The sequence below is a fragment of the Pyrgilauda ruficollis genome, unplaced genomic scaffold (assembly GCF_017590135.1).
Source record: "Pyrgilauda ruficollis isolate IOZ18807 unplaced genomic scaffold, ASM1759013v1 scaffold3, whole genome shotgun sequence".
In the NCBI taxonomy this organism is placed as follows: domain Eukaryota; kingdom Metazoa; phylum Chordata; class Aves; order Passeriformes; family Passeridae; genus Pyrgilauda; species Pyrgilauda ruficollis.
This window is the reverse complement of record NW_024524377.1, coordinates 23101093-23119237: the sequence shown is the minus strand read 5'-3', so window position 1 is coordinate 23119237 and position 18145 is coordinate 23101093. Positions and strand designations below refer to the sequence as shown.

The 18145-nt window shown below is 37.6% G+C and overlaps 1 protein-coding gene across 4 annotated transcripts in view; it reads right to left on the bottom strand.

The window, feature by feature from the left end:
- The window catches only part of PARD3B (par-3 family cell polarity regulator beta), a 394458-nt gene that overhangs the window by 260549 nt on the left and 115764 nt on the right, over window positions 1-18145 (bottom strand). For 3 of the 4 annotated variants that reach the window (XM_041472994.1, XM_041472995.1, XM_041472996.1), the window contains exons 3-4: window positions 15224-15392; window positions 119-225 (exon numbers count right to left, since the gene is read on the bottom strand). The exons of the other annotated variant lie outside the window; for it this stretch is intronic. In XM_041472994.1, the coding sequence (XP_041328928.1) occupies window positions 119-225; window positions 15224-15392 (276 nt within the window). The remainder of the gene's footprint in view (window positions 1-118; window positions 226-15223; window positions 15393-18145) is intronic. 4 annotated transcript variants of the gene reach the window in all.

Here is an 18145-nt window from a genome sequence, read left to right as displayed (position 1 = left end):
AAAATGAGTATGATGCATTTTGTTATAGATCCAAATACATGTATAGCTTATAAAACTACTATATACAAACAGGTAAGAAAGGTTTTGGTCTTAAGAAGGTGAGAAACATGACACCTACTGCCACAACATGCTTGAGACCATGGTCACTGGGATGAGAAGCACTTGGGAAGTCAGCAGGTGCACCCAAGGATGGATCACTGCTCCTCCGTACCAGGAGTGGTGTGCCTGTGAGACAAAATAGAATTCAAAGGTTCAGGGATGCTAAATTAGCACAAAGGAAAGCTTCATGTGGTAAAATAAGAGAAGTGTACAGCACTTAAACATAAGCTTATCTGTGGTAATACCCACCTGTTAAATTACTAGATCTGATAGGATTGTACCATTTCAGACTTAGCTAAAGAAATGATAACATTTTGATGCACTGATGTAATAGACCTCCACCCATGAGCTACCTAAATTAGGTAAAAACTGCTGACAAACAGGAGAAAAAGGCACCTCCTCAAAAAACCAAATGACTGGCTGCATGTATCTGTGACCACATGTACCATCAAGTGAATGAAACTGAGATTACAGCTGTCAGTTATAACACTAATTTACAGTGGCTGGGGCTGATGGCAGTCATAATTACTAGATCTATAAAAGAAGTTTGAACATGCAACAGTTTTTTTGTTAGATGCTAAAAAAGCTGGAGTGATTCTACTACATTCACTTTCAGTACAACTTTGACAATGCAGCTGGAATAAATTCCTTGTGTTGATGAGGGGCAACCAGACAACCTAATGCTCTTAACCCTTCCTCATGGTAAGCAAGCTTTTATATGCAGGTAATCCTTTCTATGCTCACTTCTCCAGGAAACCAGTAAGAAAGCAGAAGTAAGACTTAAACTTGTGTCCTGGTATTAAGGGAATGCTTAAATATCTGAAGGTAAATATTGGTTTTTCTGCCAAGTGAATATCATCTGAGTACCAAGAGCTATGCATGTTTTTACAAGGAAGTTGGGTAGAAAGGGACTGATCATCAAATTTTGTGTTATTTTCCAAAAGTGTCCATAGGTCAAAATGAACCAAATCTCTCCACCCAAATGTGCTTGTTCTTCACATAAAGCTGAGGATAAATTTGTTTCCCTGCTAGGCATATTTGGTACAAAGGTGTATAAAAGCTAAATACAAGTTACTGCCTTCTTTAAGATAAATACCTATACCTTAAAATAAATTTTTCTGTGTATGACTAAAGTTTCTGGTGGCCTGTATCTGACTTTTTGTCTGTCTTCAATACAACAGTCTGAAAACAGATGCTGAAACATTTCTGTGTGATTCAACACAACCTGGTCTCCATCTCATTTTGACATAAACATGAACAATACAGAGAAACTATTGAAAACCCTTTGCACTGGTACTTTTATTTGTAAAACGTGCACAACTCAATGAGCATACTGTTTCTTACACTCTTCAAAGCTGTCATCCCAGCCTTGTTCCTCATTTCTGTCCTCCTTTTTCCAGGGTGAGAAATCCACAGTAACTCTAAGAGGGTACAAAAATTTTCCCAGAGTCAGCTTAAGAGGACAAAGATGGGAAGGGAGTGGGATGAGTGACCTCACACAAAAAGATCATTTATATCAAGCTCATCCTCCTCCCAAAGCCAACACTCTGAAATTAGGTTTCTCCTTTTTTACTGAGCTGTCTTCTACAACTAACTCCTAATTTCTTCCTTATTCCTCTGGCTGAGAGAAAGATGAAGGCTCCTAACCCTGTGACTGCTAGGAGACAAGACCCCTGCTTGTTCCAGGACCTTCCAGCAGCTACACGCCAGGTGAAGAGGTCTCCTGTACCACACCGCTTCAGCACTTCTGTCTGCTCTCTGTATTGAGTGCTTTAAGATCCTCCTTCTTACCACATTCCCCATCCTCAGTTCAGAAGATCCCCTTTCATTTGTTTTTTGTCAGTGTTTTCCAAAGAAACTGAAACAAAATTTACAACTGTCTAAACTTTGAAACCAAAGTCTGCAGGAAGCAGCAGGATTATAGAGACTACCATCCTCCATTTTGGGAAGATGGCCTTGCAGCTATTTTCTTTCTTTTCATTCCTGCAAATTTTTGCTTATTGCCATGAATGAAATTTATGGTGCTCATCTGGAATGCTTCTCTACTTGTAGAGAAACAACTGGACTTTTTGGCTATTATACATAATGTTTTCTCTTTTCCCAGTATGTTGTAAATTTTAGCGTCCTACAGATCATTTTTTACTTGAAGAGAAAACCAGAGTCTATTTTCTTCATTTTTTAAATGTATTTACAGACATGTAACATAATTTCTCGTACAGAAATATCACACGTCATAACATCTCTGTGAAATGAGTCAGCTGTAGTCTTTAGCTAAAATTACACAAAACACTCCCTCTGGCCCTTATTGTTTTACGTGTGCACACCACAAAAACACAAACCAAACCTTTTATTAGGCAAAGATAAACTGAACCAAAATGTGCTTGTTAATAGGAGAAAATCCACAGCAAAGAGGATGACTGGATGAAAAAGAGACGAGAAGAACCTGTACTGCCCCTCCTTTTCAGGAGAGTCCCTTATTCCCTTTCATGAGACAGCAACTCTCAGCAGCTCCGAGAGCTAATGAACTCTGCTCCATCTCCCCTCATCTCCTCTGTGGCTCGGGCTGTTCCCTGCCATAAGAACACATTCCATGCCGCTCGCTGCATTCCATCCTGCGCCTCTCCCACGGGCTCCTTTCTTTTTCCAGCCTTCCCCTACCTCCTCTGCATTGCACAACTCGTCTCTTGAAAGCAAGCACGGTCCTTGTATTCCCAAAGAGAAACCTCCCCACATCTACTGCCCCAGACTCAACCTGATTCAGGAGCTGGACCACCTCCACTATCCATACATACCTTGAATTTGTTCATCCCCATCTTCCTCAGCCATGAATAAAATGTACTGAAAAACCATCAGCAATACTGCTTACTACGGACATGCTATAGAAAATTACATGCATTTTCTTAAGAGATTCTGTCATCCGTTTTCTTCTGTCAGGAAACGGAATGCTGTCTTTTCCTTACAGCTTTTCTTTAATCAGGCTGTGTTTCCACATTATTCTACTCACGCTCTTACATTTGTGCTGAACATTTATAACCACCAATGTAAGTTCAAACACAAAATCCATCTTTCCCTGAATGATGAGAGAGAAAGAAACTCCTTCCTGCATACCAAGTTTATCATAGAAACACATTTTTTAATAAACATTACTGTTTTGTGCCACAGTAGCACTTTCTATTTTAAACTTAGGAACTCAGTTCTAAAAAATAGTTATCCTCATCTAGCAGCACTGCATCAGGAGTTCACAGACAAAAAAACCTGAAACACATATCCAAAATTTTTTCTCATAGTGACAGCCTTTAACATTCCATTTTTTAAAAATTTGCAGAGTACCTTTTATTATGGTGCCATAACACCTTCTAAGCACATGTGTCAGCCTTATTCACAACACATATTTTTAGAGAAAACTGATGAGGAAAAAGTCCTGCAGTTATCCCTGCTTAAAGTCTATTACTTATTTTCAACTAATGTAGATCAATCTTTTCTTTTTGCTAGCATCACCCTCAAAAATTAGTATCTACACAGACTCATGGTTAACAGTGTATTTTCCCTGAACTCTTATGTTTTGGAAATATTTTTTTAACTGCAAATATGGTTGAAACAAGCATATGGTAGAAACCACACTTAGATTTAAATTGGTTGCATTAGGGAAGGGGAAAAAAAACCCAGAAGCCATTTGTGTACAATTAGAAAGTGAAAATTTTCATCAACAATGGCAGAAGAAACATCTCCATACCAGATGTAACCCGATTGTCTTAGTTTGTTTTGCTAGTTATTTAAATTTCACCAAAAAAGCTGTACACAGACATTAACACATACCATGACCAGGAGTGTGCCCTGCCTCACTGAAGCCCTCTGGTAGTTCAAAAAGCAGCACCTGAGGTTAGGGGGGCCCTGACAAACCAGAAGTGATGTGTTCAAGAACACTGTGCAACTGCAGGTCAACAATGCAAGGTCTGGATTTCCAGACACAAACATGGTATGGGGAACTTTGGAGCTCCAGCTGCCACTGCTGAGGTCCCCCTAAACTCTACATGGTTTCCAGGCTCTGAGTTGCAACATCAGATTTCAGGCCTACATTTAGGCAGTTGACCAATATCACAAAAAAAATATTATTCCTATCATTTCCTTCCTTAATTTCACTCATTTGCTCTAATGTCTCTTTGCTCAAGAAAGCACAGTCTGTCTCCAGCCTGAAATCCCTTTATTCTTTGAGATTTAGGTTGTAGGTTGCTGGGAAATGCTGAAGACACCCAGACTATCACCCATGAGAATTTTTGGCAGGCCTGAGCTATCTATAATGCAGTCAAATCAGGTACTAAAAATCAATTTTAGCAATGTTTTGGATGCAAACACTCTCAGATGACTTTTAGGTAAGCTGACAAACCAAGGAACACAGGAAACACAAGCACAGGTGTATTGTGCTACTGCATCAGTGACAACAAACCTGGTTGGTTTGTTTTTCTAGGTAACAGGGAAGGATTATTCTAAAGCCAAACTAAATATACACTTGGACAGAATTCCGTAAGTGGGCAGAAAGAGATCTACCATAAATCACCTACGCAGTTAAAACCATAATTTAAATTTCTGCTCCTGAATATAAAAATACTGACTATGATGGGAAAAGAGCTGTCCATCAAGTGTGTATCAAACTATCAGCTACTGAATGCCATACCAATGACAATTACTCTGCTGCCTGCTTCCAAGTTACCTCTGCCTGGACAGAGAGACAAATTATTTTCTTACCTACAGACGCCCCCAAATATTTTTTCAGAGCTCCTTCTAAGCAAATCACATTTCAAGCCAGTTGAAACAAAACGCCTAAATACTACATGCATACACACACAAATGTAAAATTGCACCTCAGCATGGACAGTTCTTGGCTAGAAGAGCTCTGAACAGACACAAAACAAACAACAATAATTTATATCAAGAAGCCAAAATTGCTTTTAAACTGGTCTTCTCATGAAACAGGTCAGACCCTGGAAACAAAGTCACAAGCAAGCTTTTAATTTATATTTATAATTTATATTTTTATTTATATAAATTTATATTTTTATTTATATAAATATTACAAGCAAGCTTTTAATTTATATTTAAATACATAAAAGATTAATGTATGTACCTATTTTTCGCCTTTTTATCAGACAATTTTCACATTAACAGGCATATAGACAGTTCCTCCAATCACCATTTTTTGAGAGCACTAAGCAATCAGTGTGTGTAAATTTGTTCACCCTCAGATATATTGCTTACCACCACCTGAGGCATCATGGAATGGTTCTGCCATGTACTTCAAATGTAGCTGACACGGGCTTGTATGTTCTACCTTGTGATGGTACTGCACAGCTTCTTCTATTTTTTAAATATACAGTGCTATGCTGATGTGACTTCTATGTTTAAAGCTAACTCAAATTGCTTGTAATAGGACCTATCAATAAAATTTCCAATCTACAGCTGTGCTTCCCAAAGTACACAGTGCAGTTCTTAAATTCCCATGGATAGAAGATTAATGAACTAGGATGGCATCATGGTTAAGACAACTGACTTAAATCTACAAACAGGTGAAAAACCAGTTCCAGCAAAAGCTGTCTTTTACACATCAACCCAGCACAAAGTACTTCCTTATCACTCAAAATGAGGTGTAATTTTTCTTACAAAGAATAACAAAAGCAATGGTCTAGAAGCAAAACTCAGGAATGGCTTCAAACAGATATTGTTTTGAGGTGATATTTTTCAGTGGCAGTTATTTTTAAAAAAATGTTTTCTATGGTTGCATGTGCTATAATGTATTGGACATGTAAGAACCACCTACACATTTCAACCATATAAATCCTGTTTTCAGGATCAAAATCCACATCCATACAATAAGAAGTAAATCACTTCTCAAGGCATGAGGACGTATCCATCTACAGAGACTGTACAAATAATTTTGGTACCTTCTTCCCATTTAAACATTTTTCTCAAAAGAGCTTCCAGAAGGACAGGACTTGAGTTTGGACCTTAACCAGGTATACTTTTCTTGCACTTAAGGTCATAACACATGCCAGATACAGAGTAATTTCAGGATCTTCTCACCTTACCTCACCGTGCTCCTATTTTCAGCTCCTCATCAGACAGACAGGAAGAACACAGACTTACTGCAGTCCAGGGAACAAAATGACTCTGCTCCGAAGGATCCTTCCACATGGAAGAGACTGGGTAAAGGGGAAGTAGCTACAGCAGATTCCTGGAGCAGTATGAGCCAGGCTTTCTCTTATTCTTGTACAAATGAAGCATCTTCATGAATCTCAGCATTTTCCACCTACTGACTGATATACATCCCACAATTTCCATCTTTAGACACAAGATTAAAAGTTACAGCCACTTCAAACATCTTATGTTTTTCAATTATTATTTTGAGGAGAAAAAATGTTGTGCTCCATTAGAATTTCCCTACACACATATACACAGGGGCATTTTGCTTTGGTTTTGATTGTTTGTTTGGGGGCATTGAGGTTTGAGGGTTTTATTGGGGTTTTTGCTTTGGTTGGTTATTTTTTAATATCCTTCCAATGGCATTCAGATGTCAAAAGAAACTGAACTCCAGATATACTTAAAATACAAGTTGTCTTAGTCATCCAACTTGCTGAACACAGCAAGAAGTACTCATCTTAATAAAGACATAGGGTTTTTAAGCAGCATATTACCTTAGTTACTGAATTTAAATAAATCATTTTAGGGTAATATATCCTATAAGATTTTAAAACTAATAGATCTTAGACTCTCAAACCTTATTTTTATTCACAGATTGAAAGGTGAAAATAAGTATTTATTCTATTTCAATTCCCAGCCCATTTCTCAACTTCAAATGAAATACTTAATGAACTGTACTAGTTGAATAAACTGACACAAAGAAAATAATCTGTGCACCTGCAGAAGAGGCCATGCTGCCAAAAGCTGGTTTAGCACTTCAGCTAACATCAGTTACAGGTGCTTATTCAGTCACTTTTCCATGGTTCAATGATTTAATTTTCTTTAAAACTTTGGCAGCTAAACTGTACAGCTTGAATATCACTTTGGCACCATTTTATCACAAGTAGTAGAGTGGCAAAGCAATTTTTTTGAGCATTTTAACTGTATTTTAAAGGATGATCATAAATTACAGCATTAGTACACATTTCTGTAATAATTAAATATGACCGGTGTTTTACAGATCTAACTTAAATTAAGAACATTTTCTGTTTTGACGTTTCCATAAAAAGAGATGTCTTAATCTTGCAGAGGTTATTATTTTCTATTCTGGTCATGGTAAACTAGTTTTAGTCTTAAATTTCAATCTTGTTCCTGACAATTTTCAAAGATAAAATAGCAAAACATCCTGAAGCTGAAACTTTGTGTGAGGTTGCAAGGAATAAGAACATAAGAGGAACTGTACTGCGTCTACCTCACCCAGTATCCTTAATCTAACAGCGGTAGCAAAGACTCAGGGACAAATCCTAAGAGTGTTGTATCCTACCAGGTTGCAAAAAATTACCTTTGAAATGTTTCCAGATTTCCAGATCTGTGTGGCATCCATATTTCAAGACACTGATGAGCCATATCCTATGAGTTTGTCTAATCCCGTTATAACTCATCAATTTTTGGTGTGTTAAATCAAATTTTATACTTTTGTTGAATGTTTCACAAGAGCATCAGCACAGGGTTCTTTTGCTGTGCTACTTGTTGAACAATACTTGTGTTTGATACTCAAGTTTTTACATGGTGAGGAAATTGAATAACTTCTTATTGATCTAATACCTTTAGCTGAAGTCCCAATTGTTTTAACTTGAAAAATTTCAAACTATCCATCAGCCAGGCGTAGCAGGCTCATTTTCTACCTGAAATACACATTTTGCCATGTTGCCTCTGAGCTAATATACCACAAGTAGAGTACAGAATTATAAACAGACACATTCTCCTCTTACTCAACGCTAAAGAGTACTGACAGAGACTGCACTACAGTTTTCAAGTGTGATATCGTGCTACAGCCTTTCAAAACCTTCAGCTGCAAATACTTAGCTAAGTGGGTTAGTCTTTTTCTTTTTAGAAGATACTACCTCTAAAACCAGCTATGCATCATATTACAAAAATACCAACAAAACCAGCAACATCACAAAACCTGTAAAACAGACAAAATCTGAGTAAAAGCACTGACATCAAACAATGTGTGTCAAAAAGCACCATTGACATTTATAATGGAATTCATTCCATCATTATAAGTCCCATTCATTACCTTCTCCAAAACCTTCCCCAAGGTAATAAAAGGCTGGAAACCAACATCCCAGCTAGAGAGCTACTGCAGAAAAGTGTCTAACTTGTAATGGAAAAATATTTTTCTCTCTAGTTAACATATTTTCATGGAGATACTCCTCTTACTCCAAAGTAAGGCATATTAAACCAAGTCCAAAGGGAACAGAGACAGGCAGAATAATTGATGAGGACCAATCTTTTGGGAAATCAGAGACAGAAGGGCTATTAAAAAGAGAAGAGATACTTTAGTAACAAACTATGCACATAAATTTATTACCTACCCTAGCACTAAATTCCTGGGTAGAGTGAAAGGAAGCTTGTTTTGTAAATAGGCAGCTCAAAGACAGAAAAACACATGGAAATTTTATATACATCTTTACAGAAACCATTAATGTATTATTCTGCTGCAAAACAAAGACAAAGCAAAACTCATTTCCATGAATCAAGGACAACTAAATAAGACCAAACTTAAGTCATGAGGTCAAAATGTACCAGACTTTCCCTATGACTGAAATGAAAAGTTATCTTCAAACCTTTAGCTTGCCTGAGAACAGAAACCATTTGTTTTAGAAATGCAAGTAGACTTGAATTGATCATCACAATTCTTTTAAAGCAGATTACACTGGATGCCACAGAGGAGAAAAATCTATCAAGTACAGTGTCATCCTCACAACGTCTGTGGCGAACAGCAGAGAACAATACTTGGTATCATTACTAGGAGAGAAGCCATCCAGTGCACTGAAAGAGAACACAGCCATATTTCCTTAAGGAAATCAGCAGTATTCCCTCAATCCAAGAAAACAGCATGTTCTTCCATAATGCATTTCTTTTGAAATGTACCAATTTCAAAATGCTAGTTTTTCCAGAACCTTACAGGAGAGAATTGCTACTTGAATACAGTACACTCCATGTACTGACAAACATCAGAATGCTCAGCCAATAAACTGACATTGCAAGATTAGGAAGAAAAGGATGGCTTTCATGCAAGAAAAAAATCTTTCCTCCTTACTCTTGTATGCTATATATAAGGCATTAACAATATTTGGTTTATCAGATTAATAGCTTCACATTGTATGTTTTCACAAATTTTAAAAATACATAATGTGGTTTTCTCTGTATTTAAAAACACAGTCTGGATAGCTGTAGTATCTCAACTCCAACTTGAAAGAGGACTAATCAAATAAATGTTGTTTAAAATGCCCCCAAGCCTCCTTACAATGCTTCCACTTCAAAGAGGATGAGAAAGAAAAGAAATTCCTTCCGAGCTCTGAAGTTACACAGAAATTGTCAACATCCGTACCCTGGAGGTAACAATTTAATCCCTGTCAGGCCTATCAGGGCAGAAACTTCCAAAAACTCACGGAAGAAACCTTCCCTTCAATTCCCTTAGATTTCAAACTAAGACACTGCCAATGATAGCACCTCTGCTGACTGACTTAGCAACCCAAACACATAGGGCAAATGACAGTGTTTCAAACAATCCCATGAAGCACAATTTAAACTAGAAAAACCCCAAGATCACAGGAATACATTAAGCTAATTGAGTATATTCTCTGTCTGAAGTACCTTCAAGGCTATTCCATAAGAGTGCAGAGTAACCTCTCCCAAATGCCAAAAAGACATGGCCAGAACACCACCAACTGCATCAAAAATGGACAGTGAAAACCTTCTAGGCTACTACTCTTACTATCCTGTACTAACTAGCCCTTCTGAGGGCTGAAACATTCCCAGAAATCTGTTTTCAGGGGAAAAAATGCTCACTGAGAAGAAACTACATTAAATGTCCAGAACCGAAAGAAATTACTACTGAAAAGCACAAGTGCCTGCATGTAGCTTTAACTCTAACCACTACTACCATTTATAAGCTTATTTTAGGAGAGAGACTGTAATCAGTCATTCCAACCATCATTTTCACCTATGTCTTCCACTTGCCTAGAACACTGATCAGATGTGCAGACATGTACATATAAAAGGAGAAAATCTCAGGGATTTGCTATAAAACAAAGTCATGCAAAATTTGAAATACTGAAGTTAGACCTTTCAGTGGCAAAATCAAGACACTGCTCTATTCAACAGTGAAAGCTTGCAAAGGGAGTTAACTCCTGTAGTTTACAAGACTGTTTTTAACCTGCTATCAACAACTGTTACAAGGAATTATTTCTTTATCTAATCTCAACTTTAAATGAAGTTACTAGTTTACACTAGTAAAGATAACAATCGATTAAGAGCATAATTTTATTGTAATAGCCAACGAAGTAATTTGTCTCTGCTTCCAGACTGTACTCAGAAAACAGGTTCAGATCTTCAAACCAATTCCCAAATAAAGCGAAAAAGAATAAATAAAGCAACAGACCAAAAAAAAATCATGAAGCTGCCTACTTTAGACCTTACTTTTTCCATACCTTAGTATTCAAAATCAACAAGCATCTTTGAATGCTGCACGTCTTCTTCTGGACAAAATCCTGACTACTTAACACCAAGGAGATGAGCAAGACAAAAGCAACAACTAATTTTGCATGTACTCAACTATCATTTACCAAATGAAGCAAACAAAACACTGAGCCAGTCATGAGGGCATTTCCAGCTCAGAGTGACTTGTCCATAAAACGGATCCTCCATAAATAAATTAGTGCTCTCTCCTTCCTGCCCATACGGACTGAAAAGGAAAAAACAAATTGACATAATGAAAATAACTCCCCCCTTCCTGTTCCTTGACCCACCATGTGGGGAAAAGCACTAGAAAACAACAGCAAATATGAGGTGCAAAAGGGAAACAGGAGCACTACTGGCACGCTTACAGGTGGCACAGAAAATTACAAGACTGTTTATGAGGGCCATAATATCTTTCCCTGGGATGTGTGTTACCTTACACTCACCATGGGCTCAAGTCATGCAGCTACAAAGTATTCCACACACTGTGATTTTACTGTTCATTGCAGGGTTTTGTTCGGAAACATGGTACCAAAAAAAAGGCAGTGAAGAATTTGCAATGGTATTTGGAGTTAGAGATGCTGAAGTTCATCTCCAATACTTTTTTCAAATGTACATCAGCTATTTCAGCATTTAGTTGCCTATATCATTCTTTGAAAACTGTTGTCATGGCCACATCATTATTGTACTCTGGGAAATTCTGCTCACAAGAAACAGTAATACAAGACAAGCTCTACTGCCATCTTAGCAACTGTCTCAATGCTCTCATATCTACAGAAATAATAAAATCAGTAGATCAATTTCTTCCCTGTTTCAAACAGCTGCCTGAACACATTAAACAGTCGTGTGCTTCTCTAAATTTTGTCACATATATTAGCAGGTGCTTTTTACCATTTGTATTGTAGCACGAAATGTTTTCTTTACCCAAGCACTGATTGCGTCAAATTGGGATTTTCACTTTTTCACTATTAAAAGACACTGTCAGCAACAGCACCTGATGATTCAGTGATGTGTGGCAGGGAGGGAGGCACTTAAATCTGTTTGCACCTCACCTCGTGTTATGGACGCAGAAGATACCATGTCCATGAACACTTGAAGTCTTCCTGCATTTTTCTTAAATTAAATATAAGAATCCACAATTGCACTTGTTTGGGAACAGAGCTAGCTTTAAAAGTAGAGCAGTATTTATTTCAGGAAAAAGAAAAGAAATAGCTGAATCATTTCCTGAACTGTTTTAAGGAAATACATACTAAGAAAGTAATTTGATATCAAGTAAACTAAACTTACTTTTTTGCTCTAAATTTTTGCCAATATAAAAAAGCAATGTAAAATATAAGGTTATTTTAGCTTTTGAGTCAAATATAAGATTGTTTTTAGTCTGGCTTTCTTTCAGAGTTACAGATGATAAAGAGAAAAATAAAGGGTAACCAACTACATAACAGAAAATCCATGATTTCAGACAGTCAAGCTGATAGTTGTTCTAGAATAACAAACAAAAAAACACCCTCGAAGAACTAACCATACAACAAAAATACCAAAAAGCAATATTACCATCTCTATCTAAACAGAAAGGGCTGTAAGATTTGGTAGAATATACAGTTAACCTAACTAGGTCACAAATACAATTTATAAAAGACAGAAATGTTTTAAGGCAGTATCTCGTGTGTCTGCTCTCAGCCAGTGGCAATTCTCTCACATCTGTCAAGAGCAGTGTTTAGTTTCACGTGCTTATTAAGCACCAAGCACTAAGTATTACACAAGCAGATCATTAGCCATTGTTTCTACATAAAACCATGGATCCGATTTCATAAAACATAAAACACCCAATAGAAATTAACAGGCAAAATTGTTCCACAATCTGACAATTCATATAACAATGCATTTCCCCCCTAAAAGCATTCTGGAAAAATACTCAGAAAGGTAAGTACGATAGTTCTTGAAGCACAGCTTGACTATGGAAAGTAACACTTTTTTCCTACATATATATTCAATCACCTCCTTGCTCCCAGAACAAGAACAGCTTTATAAATTAATATTATTTATTCCTGCTAGCAAGTGGGAGTCAATTCAATAATTAGACAGGAAGCCAGACTACTGTGGTTCATGCATCAATGATATTGATGCAACCAAATTGTCCTTCTATTTCTTAATTTACTTTTCAATTTGCCTCTAATGGAAATAGTCACATAATTTAAGGATAGGCACTTGTACACAAAAGACAAAGGCAAAAATTAAGTCCAAAGAAATTGTAAACCATGAAGTAATATCCAGAAGAGAAAGCAATTACATTTCAGAGTACCAACTAAGTTACAAGACTAACAGGTAGAAAATCTTTCTCTTATCCTGCAAAATAAACCAATCTGAAACAGAACTGAGGAGACGATCTCTTGAGAAGCAAACACCATTTTAACTTCAAATATATGTTAGTATTGCACTGAAAACAAAAATAGAAACCTGACTGCTCTTTCCACATTATATTGTATATCCTTTATGCTCTCCAGTAGGATTTCATAAACAGTAGCAAATTAACTACGTGGTAGCTTACTGATGAGCTCAAGAGCTTGAGCACTTAACTGCTTTACATGAAATTGTGTGAAGTTGAAGTGCTCCTCCCTCCAAACCTCAACTTATGTAACAACAGTATGCGGGACTAAACACTTTTTTTTTTTTAAGTAGTGCTCAGGGGTATTTGGAGAACAATCTCTACTTTCTGAAATGTGCTAAAATGTGGTAACAGCACAATTTAAAAACATGCAAAAATTAAGTGGCAGAACTTTTAACCACTGAACCTTAAGCTACAAGATATTCCATATCTCATGCTTACCAAACACAGACAAATACATACAAGTTATGTCAATATTAAGTCTTGTCTCAAGATGTTTAGTTATGAGAAATTCCTATGTGCCATTAAATATGGAAAAAGACTTTTATATTTTAGAATATGGAAAAAAACATATGATCCATTAACACAAATTTTACTCTAAAAATTCTCATGCAGCTTGAATTTTAGAATTTTCTGCAGCAGGCAAAAAATGAACACAGACATCTGTTAGAAGTTACACAGCTTCACCCAGTGAACTTTAGTTGAAATTTTATTTCAGCTCACTACTTTTTTTAATTAGCCTTTTTCTTTAAAAATACAATTAAAATAGACAAGTGAACATTCCATTTCTCAAGGTGTAATCAGACTAATCCATGAGAGTAGCAGAACTAGAGATCGTACTTCTACCCTTTCCCCAGCTGCTCACACTCAAGATTTTATTGCACAGCATTTGGAGAGTGCCAGCAGTGTTCAGGAACACAGGCTGAGCTGGGCAATGGGCACTGGTGGGACGCAAAGTAGGCTCTCCTGAGCATCATTCATGTGCTTTACAGGCAGACAGTCACAGGATTCACCTTCAATATAGTTTTGAAAGCTTCTGTATCCAGTACTTAGGTGATAGCTCAGCCTACTCTCGATCCAAGAACGTTTTTCAAACTGCTTTGTGTGCAACATAAAAGACTCCAGTTGTTTATAACTGGAAACCAGTCTGAACTCCTGGCCATCTAGGCACACTGGAACAACACAGGGCACCAGACTTGCAGCAGTTCATGCAGTACCCTCTGATGTAAGAGGGAATTAAGCAGCAGCCTTTCCTAATCATGGTCTGCTCACTTGAAAGTCAGAAAGGCAAGCGGGCCCAGTTGTGCAACTTCTTCAAAGGCAAAGAGCTGAACTGTTTGCAATCAGCATATTCCTCTTCCTGCCTCCCACAGCCAAAACAGGGCACTAGCTCAGATAACTGGTAAAATTACTTGCACATAGCAGTTTTAAATTCATTGAACCTAGGTTCCTCAAAAAAACCAAAAAACACACCCTGGGGTTTTTTTTTCAATGACTGTGGTATTTGAAAATACTTATCAAAGGTTTCATCTTGTGTTCTTTCAGAATACTATGATGGATTGTCAGCGACTCCTGACACAGCACAGCACATCCCCAAGAGTACCAAGGAGACCTGTCCAAATGCTTCTTGAACTCAGTCAGGCTTGGTGCTGGGGAATGTGTTCAGGTTCCCAACCACCCTCTGGGTGAAGAACCTTTTTCTAATATCCAACTTAAACCTCTCATGACTCAGCTTCATGTCATTTCCTTGAGTCCTGTCACCACTTCCTGTCACTGATCACCAGAGAGATCGGTGCCTGGCCCTCCATGTCCCCTCACAAGAAAGCTTTAGACCACAATGAAGTGTCCCTCAGTCTCCCCTTTTCCAGGCTGAACAGACCAACAGACCTCAGACACTCCCCCCATGGCTTCTCCTCAATGCCCCTCACTGAACTGCAAGGCAAACAATGGGATGCTAAAAAAAAAAATCTTATATAAAATTGGATTACAGACATACAGAGAAAAAAGAAAAATGAAAGAAAAAACTATACAAGATATACATACCAAGTTTTAGGGCAGAAGGAGTCACTTCAATCTCACCAATGGGCTGAAAGGCAGCCAGCTGAGTTGCTACCTCCGTCTCAAAGGAGTCTGGGCTATTTCTGTCTGTCAAATTCCCATTGGTGCCATCAGTCTTACGGGGGGTTTCTTGTTCATCATAAATGGCAATCAGCTATCAAAACAAAAGATAATGTAGTTTGTATAAAGTATTTCCAAACTTCACTCTTTTAAAAAAACCCAAAAGCTTATACTTCCTTTAAAGTACAAAATTAATGATCTTATTTCAGAACAGCTAACAACAAACACACAGATTCCAGAAAGCACAGGCATTTGTGTTTAGATACATTGACTTCAATATGACTTAAGTATATGCTTCAGCACTGCCCTGTGCTGACACACATTTCTCAGAGTTAGCATGCTACCATTAGTGAGCATTCCACATTATTTCAAAACACTTAGAGACGAGCATGTTTAAAAACACAGAACAGCATTTAATTCTTGGGGGTAGAGGCTGTTATTAAGTATAATAAAATTTTAGTGCTACTGACTGACATGCTGCACAAAGGTAACACAACCACAGAAGCTGCACTGAGCGAGCAGACGCACGTTTTATTTGTAAGAACATCATAACTACATTCCAAGGACAAGATCCATCCAGCACAATGACAGAGCATGAGGCCTCCCTAGCTGTCCAATCCATGTCTCTAAGGATGAACGTTTCATGGTCCAGCACAGCACACACACACAAACACACCCAGCACTTCTCTACCCACCATGTACCTGCCCTGCAAGCTTAGACCAGGTACACGTTTCTGAGAACTGTCAGTCACTGGCTCTTACACCACTCCAGGCACATGGGAAGGCTCCAAAGTCTGCTGTCCAAAGTCACACCAGTGTGGCCATGAAAATGATAAACACCAGAATAATTATTTTTTGCCTCTGTTAACCTAGTCTTTAACTAAGATTATATTCATAGAGACCAAAAGGATAAAGTGATTAGACCGTGATTATGCAGCTTCATCAAGAAGTGACTCACACATGTAGCTAGGTGTAAATTCTATTAAAGTTCCAGGAAAACAGTTAAGCATGTTACAGCTCAGGGAAAACAAGCCAAAATACAATTAAAACTAAATAGAAGATATGATGTTCTCAACTCTGGGATGCTTGGCATTGCAGAGTCCTCTCCAAAAGCAGAAGATGTAAGAGTAGCAGTTCAAGTGTTTTCCTTACCCCAACACCTGACATGACATAGCTCTTGTGCCATTTAAATGGCAAAAACTTTGCCTAAGGTGCTCATTTATTTTACTTTTTCTGCAGTCCTTCAGATTATCCTATTGTTTTCCCAGCTAATCATGAAAAATACCACAACACACACAACTGGTTAGGCAACATCATGATGTACACAGCAACAAGTTTAAAGGATTGATTTACTACTTGTTATCTCTCTCTGTGTTATTTTAAGGTATACATATGCTCTCTCTTATGAATATATTAGTACATCAAATCTCCTCTGACACTTCCAGGAAGTGTCAACAATTCTATCCTATGAAAAACAGTACTCTGAAACAAATGTTTAAACAAACTCATTTCCCCAAGGGAAGACACGAATGTATGAAGGAAAAGGAAAGAAAAATTCTGAAGTGCTTCTAAAAGGAAGAAACTGACATTTTCAGGTCTTCCACTCATTTATAATTTGGTTGCTAGAAATCTGTCAGCTCATATTTACCAAGACACATTTCAGAGACACACAAAACCCCTGAAATAACTAGACAGAAAACTTGCTCTCTTTTTCCATGTGGAGCATGTTTCCTTTCCATGGCCATACAACTAAGCTTTTACAACACACAATTTGCTTTTTACTTGTCCAAAGCATATAGAAGATTCACTCCAGTAACAAGGACAACTCTCTTTGTAGTTTATTCCTGCATAACATGTAAAGTACCCAAGCATTCACACTGCATTAGTTATGTCCCAAAATTACATATAGCCAAAAAGGCTGACTGAGATCCAGACATGAACATATCAAAGCAATTTTCTCCAGTACCAAGAAAAAACAAATCAAAACCCCCATCTTATTGTATCTTTAATTTATTTCTAAAATGACTATTCATGTTACTGCTATTATGGCAGCTCATTCTGATTCATTAAGTTCCACCAACATTGTACACCAAAAGGTTTGCTTTCTCAGTCTCACTTTTGCTGTGGAAATTTAATTTCTGCAAAAGAGGCTGTTACCAATGAAGAGGAAATTGGAGATTGTGTAGGATTGTGGCACTGAAAGCACTTTAGGTAATAGCAGGATACAAAGTTCATTTGAGCATCCACAATGTAGAATGGACTAAATGGAACTCTGTTGTGATTTGATGGGAACAACTGAATTCCTCAAACAGACCAAGCTAAGTTTCCCCTTGGTTTCACACCATAGAAATCATATTAAATGCTATATTACTTTGGAATATTCTATGCTTACTGCCCCAGGATATTGCAGAGGTGAAAAGTAGGAATTGGTTAAAAAAATTAGACAAAGTCATAGAAAACATCAGGAAGAACAGTTAAATAGATAGGTACAAGTACTACCTCAGTCTCAGAAACCTCCAAAAGATGTAGTAGTATAAACCAGAAGGGCAAACCAGGACAAACTGATGCTATAATCACTCTACTTCTACGTGCTTTCTGCAAGTATTTTCCACTGGTGACAGGCAGAGACCAGGGCAGCAGCCACATACTATTGCATACTGTGGTTTGTAAGCACCACACCTTTCCTCAGTCCTCTAAAGTTCAAATGAATCTTGTGCAAAATAATAATATAAAATTATTTTAACAGGCAAGTCAAGTCACAGACTCCTGATGCTGTGAGATTACCTACCTGCCAGCCCCGAGAGGCAAACCACATCATGGCCATAGCACGGCCATTTCCCTGCACTC